This window comes from Psittacula echo, assembly GCF_963264785.1.
Source record: "Psittacula echo genome assembly, chromosome: 12".
Lineage (NCBI taxonomy): Eukaryota > Metazoa > Chordata > Aves > Psittaciformes > Psittacidae > Psittacula > Psittacula echo.
In genome coordinates this window covers 757,874-771,163 of record NC_137747.1, presented here as the reverse complement: position 1 = coordinate 771,163, position 13,290 = coordinate 757,874, and the positions used below count along the sequence as shown (strand labels likewise).

At 48.9% G+C, this 13,290-nt stretch overlaps 1 protein-coding gene across 1 annotated transcript in view; it reads right to left on the bottom strand.

Moving 5' to 3' along the window:
• Positions 1 to 12,823, bottom strand: part of PMEPA1 (prostate transmembrane protein, androgen induced 1) — a 47,346-nt gene extending 34,523 nt beyond the window's left edge. The window contains exon 1 of the mRNA XM_080628003.1: positions 12,209 to 12,823. Within this exon, the coding sequence (XP_080484129.1) occupies positions 12,209 to 12,311 (103 nt within the window). The 5' untranslated portion in view covers positions 12,312 to 12,823. The remainder of the gene's footprint in view (positions 1 to 12,208) is intronic.
• Between the last annotated feature and the right edge of the window lie 467 nt (positions 12,824 to 13,290).

Genomic DNA, 13,290 nt, shown 5'->3' with positions numbered 1-13,290 from the left:
TGGGCCAACCTCAGCCTTCGGGCCTTTTGGCAAGGCAAGAAAGCCAGGATCAGCTCCTAACTGCACCAAGTCACACCCAAGATATGGTCCCCCATCAGCAGATGGGATTTATTGTAGATGATTCGTCCTGGAATAAAAACACCAGCCCCACCTCTCATAGTCTGTTTACTGAGAGCCACTAAACATTAAGCAGAGGCAAAAAGTGTATCCCAGCAACATCTGGAACGTACCCCTTCCCCCTTCTGCAAAAAATAAATAAATAGATCATGCCTTATTCTTTCTGAGAAAGAAACGTGATTATGTACAATTATGATGCTGGAAGAAGACAGAGAAGAGCAGAGATTTTCTCTAAAAGGCTGTTTGGACAATTAAAAAGGGATAGTTTCAAAGAGGCAGCAAATCTCTCTCAGCGCTTTCCGCCCTGTCACACAGTGCCAGGCTTTCCTCCCTTGTGTTGGCTAAGACACTCTTAGGAAACAGTTCTTTTCATCCTTGCAAGACCTTTAGTGAGCTAGAAGGGAAACCAGCCTGAAGTCCTAACTGGTTGAAGAGCCAGGAACTAAAATATTCTTCCAATCCCTTACAATAGGGTTTGGAGGAGCCTTGTTTTCTATGGAGAAATGCTCCTTGGTGACCAGCTTTCCAGAAGAAGATGGGTCAGTCTTTACCCAAGAAAGCTGACGCTCTGTGTCACCAGACAGAACAACAGAATGGCTTCAAATATAGAAACAGGAAAGACTATCTGGATTAATATGAGGACGCAAGGTCAAAATGTGATATCCTCCACTTCCTCAGGCTCCTGATCCCAGAACAGCTTGTGACAGCCCCACAGCATCTCCTGTCCCCAGCAGCCACTGGGGAAGCCCAAGCCCAGAGGAAAACCTTCCCCAGCCATCCCCGAGGCAGGAAGCAAAGCAGTCACTCTCAGCCAAGCCCACAGAAGTGACTCCAGTTACTAAATTACCCAATGACTTAAAGTAACTGCATTGATCAGGCTGGAAAACCAAGCTGCAGAGCTCTTGGCATGTGCACAGTGAGGAGGATACAGCGGCAAGCGTTCTGCATTTTTCACCTTCAGGTAGTTACAACCATAGCGAGAGATCCTCGTTCCCATGTCCAGCCCTGATACTGGGCAGTGGAGTGCTGCAGGGGGACACCGAAGGGCAAGCACACATGAGAGGGAACCACTGCTCCAGATGCGTTTCCAACCAAGCAGAGCCTCAGCAAATGACAGGTATGTCCCATTTTGCAAACGAGGGCAAGGCTGTTCCTAGAACCAGTCCCATTACTCAGGCTCCTCAACCCCCATCTCCTTGGCTGCGTGAGGACTGGATGCAGGATTTCATCAGGACATTAAACTCAGAAGCCGTAAAATCACTGTGCAAAAACCCAATTATACCTATTTTCATAACAGCCAATTTAAGCTTGTATTTAAGTCCCCTCACATACCCCTAAGTTACATAAAGCATTTCTTCCACTTGAAATGCAGCTTTCTAAAGGCCATTTTGCTTAATTTAATAGATGCTTAATGTGGGTCTGCAAATCTCTAGAAGCGTAACCAAGGAAGACACATGGCTACAAGATACAGCGTGATCCCTTCCCCAGGCAAGAGAAAGAACAGGAGAGGATGAAAAGCATCTCCAAACCCATGAACCTGCTGCGACTGGAGTGCACTTGTGGTCTGAAGAGCAGTAAAACCCCACGGTCAAGTCAGAAGAGAAATTCCTGAACATCTGCACATGGCTGTTAACTCACTCGAGACCAGGCAGCACTCTGCAGGCTGCACAGATCCTTCCCTCGCTGCAGAACCAAGCGAGCTGAACTGAGCCCACTCAGCCAGGCTGCTGTCAGATTCCAACAATGCTTTCTGAACTTAAATGCAATAAACGCAGTCATCTTTTTTCTTCCTTTTTTTTTATTTAAAAATAAAGCTGCACTAATAAAAAGCTCACAGTAAATCTATTCAATTGAGGCTGTCCGTTTTATTTATTGTTCCTTACAATTTAGGCCTGGATGGCAAGTCAGCGGATGTTGAGAAGTATTATGAGAATGATGATGATAAAAAGCTATCAGCAAGCCAGAAAAAGTTTGTAACCTTGTAGTTTGCTCTGTGCCTTGCTCAGAGCATGCAGGACCCCATCGGAGAGCTCTACGCCCTCTGCTTGCTCTTAAACCCATCTCTGGCACATCAGTTGACGCATTGACAGCAAAAGCTGCAAAAGGTGTAATTTGTATACACTGCTACAAGTAAGTCACGCTAGGGAAACATAAAACATTCCTCGCATTACACGCTGGTGGATCAGCATCATTAAGTGTTATACACCTCGTGTGTGTGTCTGTGCACACTGGAGGGGGAGACGCTGAACTCAAAAATGCATCTTCCAATTCAAGCAGAGTCTGACTGCAATAATATGACTGTTAATTGTGAGATTCCCTTTTATTATATGGGAAATTATTACAATTTAAGGTAATTTTACTCATAATTGTATGAAGCAAGCATCCATAAATCATGTTGCTCTTACATGTCCTAAAAGCAGCACCTAGGAGGCCAAGGAACTTTCAAAGCTCAGTGATAAGCCTGACCTATATATGCTGTTCTAAGTTACTGAAGTGAAGAGTCCACCCTTGGTAAGATGGAATAACAGTGGAAAGAATGAAAACAAACACGGAAGGAGCAGGACCTGTGCTCCAGGAAGGCAGCAGAGATATCCGCCTTAACGGAGCCAAACCCTTGCATCCAGGCCAGCACAGGGAAAACTCTCCCACTTTTGAGGAACTGAGTCTCATTGCACTGATACTTGTGAAGAGCATGAGGAAATCCAGCCTGGTTTCAAGTCTGGAGCGGGCACCAAGAACAAGCTCAACACTGGGTGACTGATGCTGCTGAGCTGTGGGTTTCATCCCTGTGCTCTAATAGCCAACCAGTGCCCTCGGCACTGTGGGAAATGGGAGGGTACGGGAGGCTCAGGGCACAGCTTCACTTTGAGGGGCATTTTCTGATAACAATATTAACGACAATATTAAACAGAAACCACTAAAGGGGAGGATTTCCAAGCTCACTCAGCACAGAGCCCAACCCGCAGCAGGCAGCTTCCCTGGGACTCGTCCTCAGCACACGGATGGAGGAGGCGGTGAGCAGAATCCGGAGGACTGTTGTAAGGACTCAGGCTTGGAAATGTTAGTCTTAACACTGAGCGGTTAGATGTCTTTTGGGAATCCATCCAAATGGCACTACTTCCATCCCCACTTGCCCTGCAGGTAAATCTAGCATGTGGCTTACACAATCTGTTGACTTAAATAAAGCAAGGGCAGAAGACAAAAGCTGCTCAGACATCAGGAGAGGCTCATTAGTCCTTTGAGCAAAAGTCTGGGTCACTTCGCTCTCCGCAGCATAGTCGGTGTGTCAGTCAGGGCCCCGTCTCCTTCTGTGAGAGCACGTGCAGTGAGGGTGCAGCAGAAATGGTCACCGTGTTCAAAACATCAGTGAAAGGACAACAGCAACATTGCCAAATTGTCCCATATTTTTGGTGAGCACCAAAGCTTAAATTCAATTTACAGAAATTTGAGTCCATGAGCTCTGTGCTCCAGTCAAGTCCTCTGAAACCAAACACAACAGAGCAGTGACCACACAGATCTCCCAGGGCTCAGGAAATTGGGGCCACAGCAGCTTCCAAACCTCACAGCACTGGTCCACCCGTGCCTCCAGCTCGCCTCTGGAGTAATGCTCATCCATTCTGTGGATGTGGGATGTTTGTAAGGCACTGTGAGACCACCACATGTTCTGCAAGCACAAGATGCTGTTGGATACACGTTTCAAGTGCAGAAAAAGCAGCAGCGCACAGGTCTGAAGAGCAGGCAGGCACTGGCAGGAAGGGGTCTGCAGTGAGCCCACCAGCTGCCCTCATCCACACACCACAGGAGTGCTTCTCGCCCCTAGTATTTTCTATCACTAGTCTCTAACTCCATCCACATGATCAACTCAGGCACCCAAGTGCCAGCCCTGGCACCTGGCTCCTCCACTCCTGAGCACAGTGGGAGCAGACTGAACACAGCAATTCCCACGCGGCTGCAGCCAGGGCTGGTTTGTTATCAGAGTTACAAAGGGGAAAGTTAATTCTCACAATCAATGAAATGGGACAGAAGTAGAGGCAGGCTACCTCGTAGAGATGCAGCTTGTCTTCCTGCTGAGATTTTAAAGCACTGAAGAGGCATTTGGAAGGAAAACCTATTCACCTGACCACCACTGTCTTTGCTAAAATGTTGCACAACCATTCTGCCTGGTATGCAAAAGAGAAACCCTATCGCTGACCACAGACAATAAGTTAATTAATTATTAGCCCAAATTCTGCACATAAAGCATATGACTGAGATCTGCAGCAGCAAAGAGCCAACTGCTACTACAACTACTCAAGTTGTTAAGTTAATGTCTACATCTCAAGGTAAAAGAGACTACCACAGCACTTAGGATGGTGAGTTCCTTAGGAGGCAAGCTAGACGCTCAATCCATCTCTCCTATCAAACCTGTGTTAACATTTAAATAGTACTTACTGTTCTGATCTCCAGTAATGAGCAGATGTGGCTTTGAGTAATGGTTAGCGTTACTTAACCGGTTATATTCACTAATGTAATTGACACCTATTCCATCATCCTTAATACACCCACTTCTTTCTCCGATACCATAAATAGATTAGAAAAGTTTCTGCAGATGGCCATGACCCCATTTGTTTGTGCACTTAGCCATGTATGAATCACTCTTGGCTTGTAGCAGCACTCTGGAATTACTGAAAGATAACTAGTCGGCACAGACACCAATAAATGAATCATGCTTTCCACAAGACCAAACCTTTGGGCTTTTACAGACTCCAATTACAAAGTAAGAAGAAAAGAACAAAGAAATTACTCAGTCTATTTGCACAAAGTCATGCAGAGTTGATTCATAGTTTTACAGAATTATTACTGACAATCATTTGTAGGGGGTTAGAGTAACAAACCAGCTACTTAACATATTGGACAGAATGAAGAGATGGGAAAAAAATCCCCAAATCATGTCCTGCATGTATTCTTGAGAAGTAGTATTGATTTGTGTGCAAGTACCTCTTCATTCTTGGTATGTCCAAGCCTGGGGGTTAATCAGCTTTCATTCTCCAAGGCTAAATTCTGATCTGCTGGGTTGCTTGGGCCAAGTTTGCAGATGTGGGAAATCTTGTTGCACATGCTGAAGCGCAGAAGCCCCACACCATAAAAGCATCACAGGCACGATTTCCTCAGCACCACGGCACGAGCAGGGTCTCGTGAATGACCAGAGAACTGCCATGTGCAAAAGCACTTGCCTTTCTAAATGCACGTTTTCGAATGTATACTGGTAGTGAAAAATCAGCCAGTCTGAGGCATTTTATTAAAGATATGTGCAAGACTGATACCACTGAACACTGATGTGTGAACCACTGGAAAGCGCTGTGGACATCCACCAACACTGACAACTTGTGAGACGACTTTCAAAGGTATCTTTATGTAATGCCACAGCCTGCGACAATGCTAACATACACCACACACAGGAAAACACACCCTCTTCTAGATCAGAGCATAAGATTGGGCTTGTAGCAGTGAGACTACTTGGAGAAAAAGGGGATAGTTGCTGTATGCAGTGACACAGTATAGTTAAGTTAAAAAAAATCTGAAGGTGATGGTGGACTTGATGCCAACCTGAGCCTGCAATATGCATCAGTGCACTGGCTGCAGCATCTCTGAGCGTGACGGCTGAATTTACACATTTCAGGACCACACAGCATCACATGCTCCAAATCTGCATCCTGTACCAGAGAGATACGCAGAATAACAAGGGTAATGTGCAACTGAACAAAATACTGACAGTTTGGGAAAGGATGTAAATGTGTAGACAATGCTTTTTGTCTAAGGCCTTACTGCCATTTACATGTAACTGAAGACCCAACTTCATGGGCTGATTTAGCTTGCACTTGAAAAGTGTGCTCTCTTTTACAAGCCACCTGAACTCGGTCCACAAGCAGAGAGCTGCCAGCCTGGTACAGCCTAGAGCCACAGCTCAGGAGAGGCCAAAACCAGCACCAGAGGAGCTACCACACAGCTCTAAATCAATTTGGGAAAACTTGCTTATTTGTCCTCACCCTTAAGGCTGCCGATTTCCCAAGAGAGGTATAAACCCCACCCCAAATGGCTACAAGAAGGGAAGATGCTCTGCAAGATTTAAATGAAAACCTTAATAAACATTCCCAATTCCTACCCTCGCTCCCACTCTACCCATACGACATAAATTAATGCAACAAGCTCTCTTGTATAAGAATACGTAGGCAATAACAACTTTCTTCCTCCAATGACGAGTTTATCTGAGGATGTGCTGTAGACAGGAGAACAAAAAGGTTCCCAATAGCACCACTACAGCAGCACCAGGTTGTCTTTAAAAAGCTTGAGTCACTAGAATCAAGGTCTTCAGGTGCAACACAAGACTAAAAGGGTGCACGTGCTAAACAGCAACATGTCCTTCAGCAGGAAAAAAAAAGCAAGCTACATCAGGAACCTGAAATATGAGGTGAATGCTTGAATACTGTACGACATAACCACAGCAAAAATGCTAATGCGAGTTTAGGTTTCACACTGGAGCTATTTCAAAAGATTTGCAAAGCTTTGATAATATTTAACATCTCTGCTAATTTCCTTTTTGGTGTAATCATAAATTTACCATAGTAGCCAAAAGATCTGGGATGAACTACAAGTTCTAGCTGGCTCCGAAGCCAACAAGAATAATGTGTGCTGTTACTATTTTCTCTCAAAACATACCTCTGCAAAACTGACTTAAAATGAGAAAAGAAATTGTGAAACTGTCATTACAAAGAAGCATTTAAAATGCAGATCAAAGTGCTGCCTTAGAAGCTGTATTCCTTGCCAAATCATCAAAGCTCTCTTTACTCTCAACAGCTCCCCAAATCCTCTGATTTGGATGATAAACTCCTACAGCTGAAATTTATCTGCTTTTATAAAAAAAGCAAACAAAAACCCGAACTCCCAACTCCTTTCTCTGGTTACCAGCTACTTCATTAACCAGTTCGTTCTCAACTACTCTCTTGTACTGCAAAACCAATTCACTTTCACAAATGTGTTTATGCCTGTGTACACACACCAACAGTACCCCGGCACCTTTTCAAGCACTGAAAACTTGTCAGCTCCGAGGTGTGTACGTGTACAGTCTCACCCTGCAAACATGAAGTGCTCACAGCTCAGGCAGCCAGTCCAGCTTAATGCCAGTATCGCTGTGACACGGCTCTACTCCACCCTGCACTCCTCAAGGAGCCCCAACACCACTACTATGTTTAATGCATCAAGGAAGCAGCAATGCAGCAGCCATATAACCAGCTCTGACAGACGGAGATGATGGGTCATATCCTGCTCGCACGGACGGGAGCCTTGTGCTGAAATGGTTCCTCTCCAGGACCAGACTTGGCTGCTCTGCTCACAGCCAGAGCAGGTCCCTGATGTGTCTCCTCATGGGATCTCCTCAAAGGGGATCTGCCCAAGTGACCTACCTTCTACCACCCAAAACAATTGTAAAATAATCACCCAGCAATTTAGCCCCACAGACAGAAAACACCGCATAAAACACCCTTGTCAACATTAATGATTCCTTTGCCTTATGGACGTCTGGGAGTGTGCTCATGATGTGAAGCAAGTTTCCACCTAATTGCAGCAAAGTGGCCCTTGTACCTCTCTCCTCGCCAGCCGTCCAGCCAGGCTTTATTACTTTGCTGGAACACAGCACCAACAGATGCACCGTGCATTGGAGAACTGGAGGGATCTGATAAGACAAACTGCACTCCGGATCTCCTTCCAAGGAGCAAACTGGTAGTCAGTTTTTACATGAAACACCACTGCAAATAAATGACCTTTTTTAGCTAATTAGGGTTACCAAATTCTGACGGTTGCTATTACCTGAAACAAGACCACCAGGCATGATTGTACAGTGAGTTATTCAGGAAAGAAGCTGGATGGTAATTACTGTCTATCAGTGACACCATATATTTTGGTACTTCCCTTGGAAAGGTCTCCTCATGTCTATCCATTTATAATTCAGGTTTACAAATTCTTTCTAAAACTGGATTTATCATGCCACCAACTCTCAGCCTGGGAAATCTAAAAATATTAGCATATTTGGTGAGCAACAGCAAAACTGAATTAGAACAAACATTTGTAGGTACTCTCCATCTGCAAAGGAAGCAATGGTAGTTTAGCTAATTAAATACCCTGAAAATTCAGAGCTGATCCCAGACCTTACCTTGGGAATTCCTGGTTTTAAGGAACGGAATATGGTGGTTGTTTCCCACACACCCTTCAGTGCCGCTCCTCTCACAATCAAGATCTGAAAACATACTACTAAATAAAACCAAGGCAAGCCAAAGGCTTATTCATGGGGTAGAGGATGCCTTCATTAGGGCTTGGTATCAAGCATCATCCTCGGAATATACCCTGATACTGACTGAAAAGGAAAAATTACCCATGTCTTCTCTCCAGTTTGTATTATATACAATCACCTCTGATTACACAGGATCACCTCTGATGCTGTGTGTGCCGGCCCTGCTGTGCAGCACGACACAACCCAGGTGTTCACCCAGAGGACAAAATCAGAGTTTTGACTATTTTTCCCCCATTTCCTCCCCTGTGTATTTTCACTCTCCCATTCAACACCAATTATAAAACACTAAGATTAGAATCACTGCCTGAGGGCACAAAATTAGCTGTAATTTTGAGACCCCTGTGCTATCCAGGCACAGGGAATTAGGGCTTTCCCTCCTGCCCTGGGTACAAAAGGTAGGACCTGCAGTGCTGGGGCCGCAGATTGACAGGGTCCCTGGGGACGGCCAAGGGCACTACAGGCAGTTCTTAGGCCACCATAAGCAAAAGCCATCCTGCTCCACTCCTCCTATATTGTACCTGGGGACGCAGATCTCAGCAAAAAGCAGCACCTGCCACAGACCCACGGCCAGAGCCAGACACAGGGAACAGACCGGGTTGGCTGGAGTCAAACTGAGATGCCACAAGCTGAGCACGCTCTGTGCAAACGCTCTCTGGCTTGCTGAAACACCGGTAGCAGCTCTCCCGTCCCTCCTTCCTCAAGGAAAACTTGGGGGCAAGAAAGAAGTACATGGCTACTACCCACTCTGCCCTGGAAGAAGCCGTAACTGCCGTTGACACAGCATCAGGAAAGAAACCTATCTGCCAGAAAAGCAGTCTGAAGTGGAAAGGAGACGCGATCCCTAGCTGAGCCATCTGCCTTTGGTTTGTTATTAAAACAAAGAATGTGAAAACCTGGAAGTCCTCGCCTGGACACAAACCACCTCTCTCGGTTCGCTTGCCCCAGCCCACCACGGGCCAGGCACACTGCTCTGACCCTGGCAAGGCAAGGGGAACGGCCTCATCTCCTGAGAAGATCAACAACACATCTTAACCTCCCGAATGGCACTGCACGAGCAAAGCCCCTACCTGCCCTCATGCCCTGTGCCCCAGTCATCCTTTCACAGGGATGCCCGGGTGCCGGCGGAGGCAGCATCCCCTTATCCTCCAGGGCAAGTGCCTGCAGGGCCATAGTATTGGAGCTGGGATGCCCTGGAGGAGCGAGAGGGGAAGCCGCCGGGAAGGCAGCATGTTCCCTGTGCCAAATAATTAGTTATTTAGAGGCTCTTCCACCACGACAATCACCCCTGACCTCTTTCACCCAGCCGAAGCGATTAGAGACCACGGGCACAGACGGGCACAGACGTCTGGCTGCTTAAAGCCGCCTGGTGTATTGGCACTACAGCCCCAGCGGGCGAGACTCTGCTCCCCGCCCCCCAAAAAGCCCTTTTCTAATCCTAATCTGGGAGCGCCACACACAGAACCCAGCTGCTTCCTCCACCACAGCGCCGCAGCCTGCCAGATGGAATAAAGCCTGCAAAGAAATATTTTTGGGGATCAGTTGTACAGTTAACCTAATTAGAGGGGTAGATTAAAAGAGTTTACAGCTATGCCACCTTCCTGAAGCATTCCTGCGTGGCAACTTTTGGCTAGAAAATTAAATAGCATCTGGTGGTAGCTGCTCAAAGACGTATGAGAAAGAGAAATAAATTCAAGTGATTGGAGGTGGGGGGAAACTATATAATGAATTTATCTCAGGGAAGCTCAACTCTGTCCTTTCCACTGAACCCAGGTGGAGGAAGCGATCAGGTAACAGCCTTTGCAGTGCAACCAAAGCCCTCCTGTAGCACAGAGGTGAGCTAATGCTGCCCGCCATCGGCAGCAAATAAATAAATAACACTGGCGATATAGAACCCAAAAATGAGGTAAGGGAGGCAGCATTAAGGGAGCTCAATCCAAGGCTCCCGGGAGCTGATGGGAACTCGGTGCCAGAGTGCCAGGATCCCAGCGCCGAGTGGCTCACACGGGGCGCGGGTGCAGGAAGGATCTCGGGAGCCGCACGGCACCAGGCTCCCGTGACACACATCAAATCCAGGCAAGGTGTCCTCCAGCATACACTCTACTGTCCCCAGCCTACCACCCCACGTCCATAACCGGCACCTGCGCCCTCCCAAGCCTTGCATATGCTGAAAAAAATGGGGAAAAAAATATAAAATACGCTATTTCTAAAAAGCCAAGGAATAGAATTACAAAGCCTGAGTTGTTTCAACATAACCTCAAGTCAAGAGTTAGGCTGGAAGAGAAGCCTTTTCTTCAAAAGACATTACATATTTTAATTCACAACTTTTATCATAACCACGAGCCTTGATCTGACACAAAGTCAAGTCTCTCATCCTTGCAATTCTGTGGGACACAGTTTATGTTCACCAATTGGCTGACACAAAAAAAGAACTGTATCTTCATTATTTATACAGTGCTATTGGTATGCACATCTAGCCCGGCCTGTTAAAGTCAGGGAAGAATAATGGTCTATTCAGTACCCATAGTGTTAATAAAATCAGGCAAATCCAGCTTAGTTTTGTCTGAACACGAATGAGATTAAATCAAGATTAAATGTGCATACAGTAAAAGGGTATGGTTTATGCTAAAATTCAGAAGGAACACATTTTAGTACCTAGCATACAAATGCCTACAGACCTTCTCCAGGACTCAGACACCTGAATAAAACAACGATGAAACCGGAGAAGGCGAAGGCAGATGACACTGGACAAAAGCCACCCAGAATACCAAGGGATAGATGCTGGCTCTAAAATACCGCTCTGCAGCCCCACTGGAGGTGACGGGGCAAACGCTGTGCTAGAAGAACCAGGCAGAGCTCAGCTGACTTTCCCCTGCATGCACCGAGCGTGAGCCTGCCCCATCGCAGTGCCAGGAATATATGCAAAACCAAGACTCTTTCCCAAGTTTTCATTTTGGGCCATTTTGCATTAGTCTGTGTCAGATTTAGATTTCACAACACAGAACAAGGTGCTAAGCGGGTACAACTCTTGACAACCCGCCCAGCCTGGGATGCCTCAAAACCCTTCCCTTCACAGCAAATACCATCTGCATTAAATTGCCAGAGAAACCAACTCACTTCTCCTTCCTCAGCAATAAATGGTCTTTCTCTCTCACCTCCGCGCACTTCATCTCCAAGAGGGAAAGAGCAAACAGAAAAGTAGTGGGTATTTAGGTCAGGCACTGTCCTCACCGCCACTCTGCGAGGGTTTAAAACACTAATAAAACCTGCAAATAGCCCCTCGTAACAAAAAGCCCCCAGGGGCTGGAGGCGGGGGAGCAGGTTCCCAAATATAAGTAAGTCCCACCCGGGTGTCCGGACTGCAGCGCTCCCCCCCCGTAACCAGAGGAAGGTGATGAACACCGGGCCTGGCGCGGACCCCCGGAGCAGGCTCGGGGGCGGTCAGCGGCACCCCCGTTGCCCGGCAGACACGCGGAAGCACCGGTCAGAGCATCACGGGGCAACGCGCGAGGTGCGTGAGATGGGGAAGAGCTGGGAGCTGCCCCGCCAGCCCGGCACCCTTTTCAGCGCTCACCCGCGCCGTGTCACACCCGCACCGCGTACACCGCAACAGATGAGAGCACTGGGGGGGGGGGATACAGCAGTAATCACTCCACGGAAGCGCAGCGCTGGAAGCCGCCGCGGAAACTTCCCCACCCGCACTGCCCCCCCCTCACACCCGGGGGAAACCGGGGCCGGCCCCGCGGCAGCCGCAGTAGGACAAGTACTTACTGATCTCCATGCTCTGGAACAAAGACCTTTTGCAGTTGCATGTGCAGGACACATTGGGCTGAATAGCTACGGCCGTGCTGTTCAGCCCCATGAAGTTGTACATTTAAAATTAAAAAAAAAAAAAAAAAAAAAAAGGAAAAAAAAAAAAAAAAAAAGACGGCGACGGCGACACAAAGAACTTGGCGGCCGCCGAGCGCTCCCCGGGCAGCGACACATAAAGCCGGGACTCCTCCTCGGCGCGGGGGGGCGGGGGGAGGGAAATGCAGCTGTGATCAAAAATTGGAAATGAAAAACCCGGCGCGGCGCGGAGCGAGCAGCGCCCCCCGCAGCGGCTCGGCTCGGCTCTGTACGGCCGGGCTCGGCTCTGTACGGCTTGGCTCTATAGGGCTAAGAGGCGGCTGCCCCGCGCCTCCTCGGTCGCGGGGAGCGGCTGCGCTGGGCCCGGTGCGCGGCAGCCCCGCAGTTTTGTGGCCGCGGCGCGCTGGGACGCGGTGGGAGCGCTGCCCGCCCGCTCCCGCTCCGCTCCCGCCCCCCGCGCTCATTCACGGCCACGGGGACGAGGCCGCGCGCCGCCGCCAGCCGCGGGCGGGCTCTGTGACGTCAGCGCCAGACGGGGACTGCCCTTTCCCCCGCGCCGCCGCCGCCGCCGGGGGGAGTGGGGGGGCTCGGCGGGAGCGCGCTCCGGGCTGCGGCGCGCGCCCCGCGCTGCCGACGGGCGGGCGGCGGAGAAAGGCCCGGGGAGGCACCGAGGGTGTCCGTGGGGTCCGGGGTTCCCGCCCGCCCGCAGGTGCCGGTTTCATTTCTCGCCCGCACCGTCAGCTGCCCGCGGCGCAGGGGCCGGGCGGGGATTTCGCAGCCGTGCCCATCAGCACCCGGGCTGCGGGGCATCCACCCGCGGGGCAGGCTCGGCCCCACGGCGCACACAAAAGAACGGGAGGCGCGGAGTCCTGGGCTCGGCTTGCGCAGACAGCTCCCGCATGCAGCACTTCCAACAGAAAATGGGAGAGAGAGGAAAAGAAATTGGGGGGGGGGGGGGAGGCACCTGTAAGCGTCTGAACTTGGTGTAAATTCTGCCGTTAGCT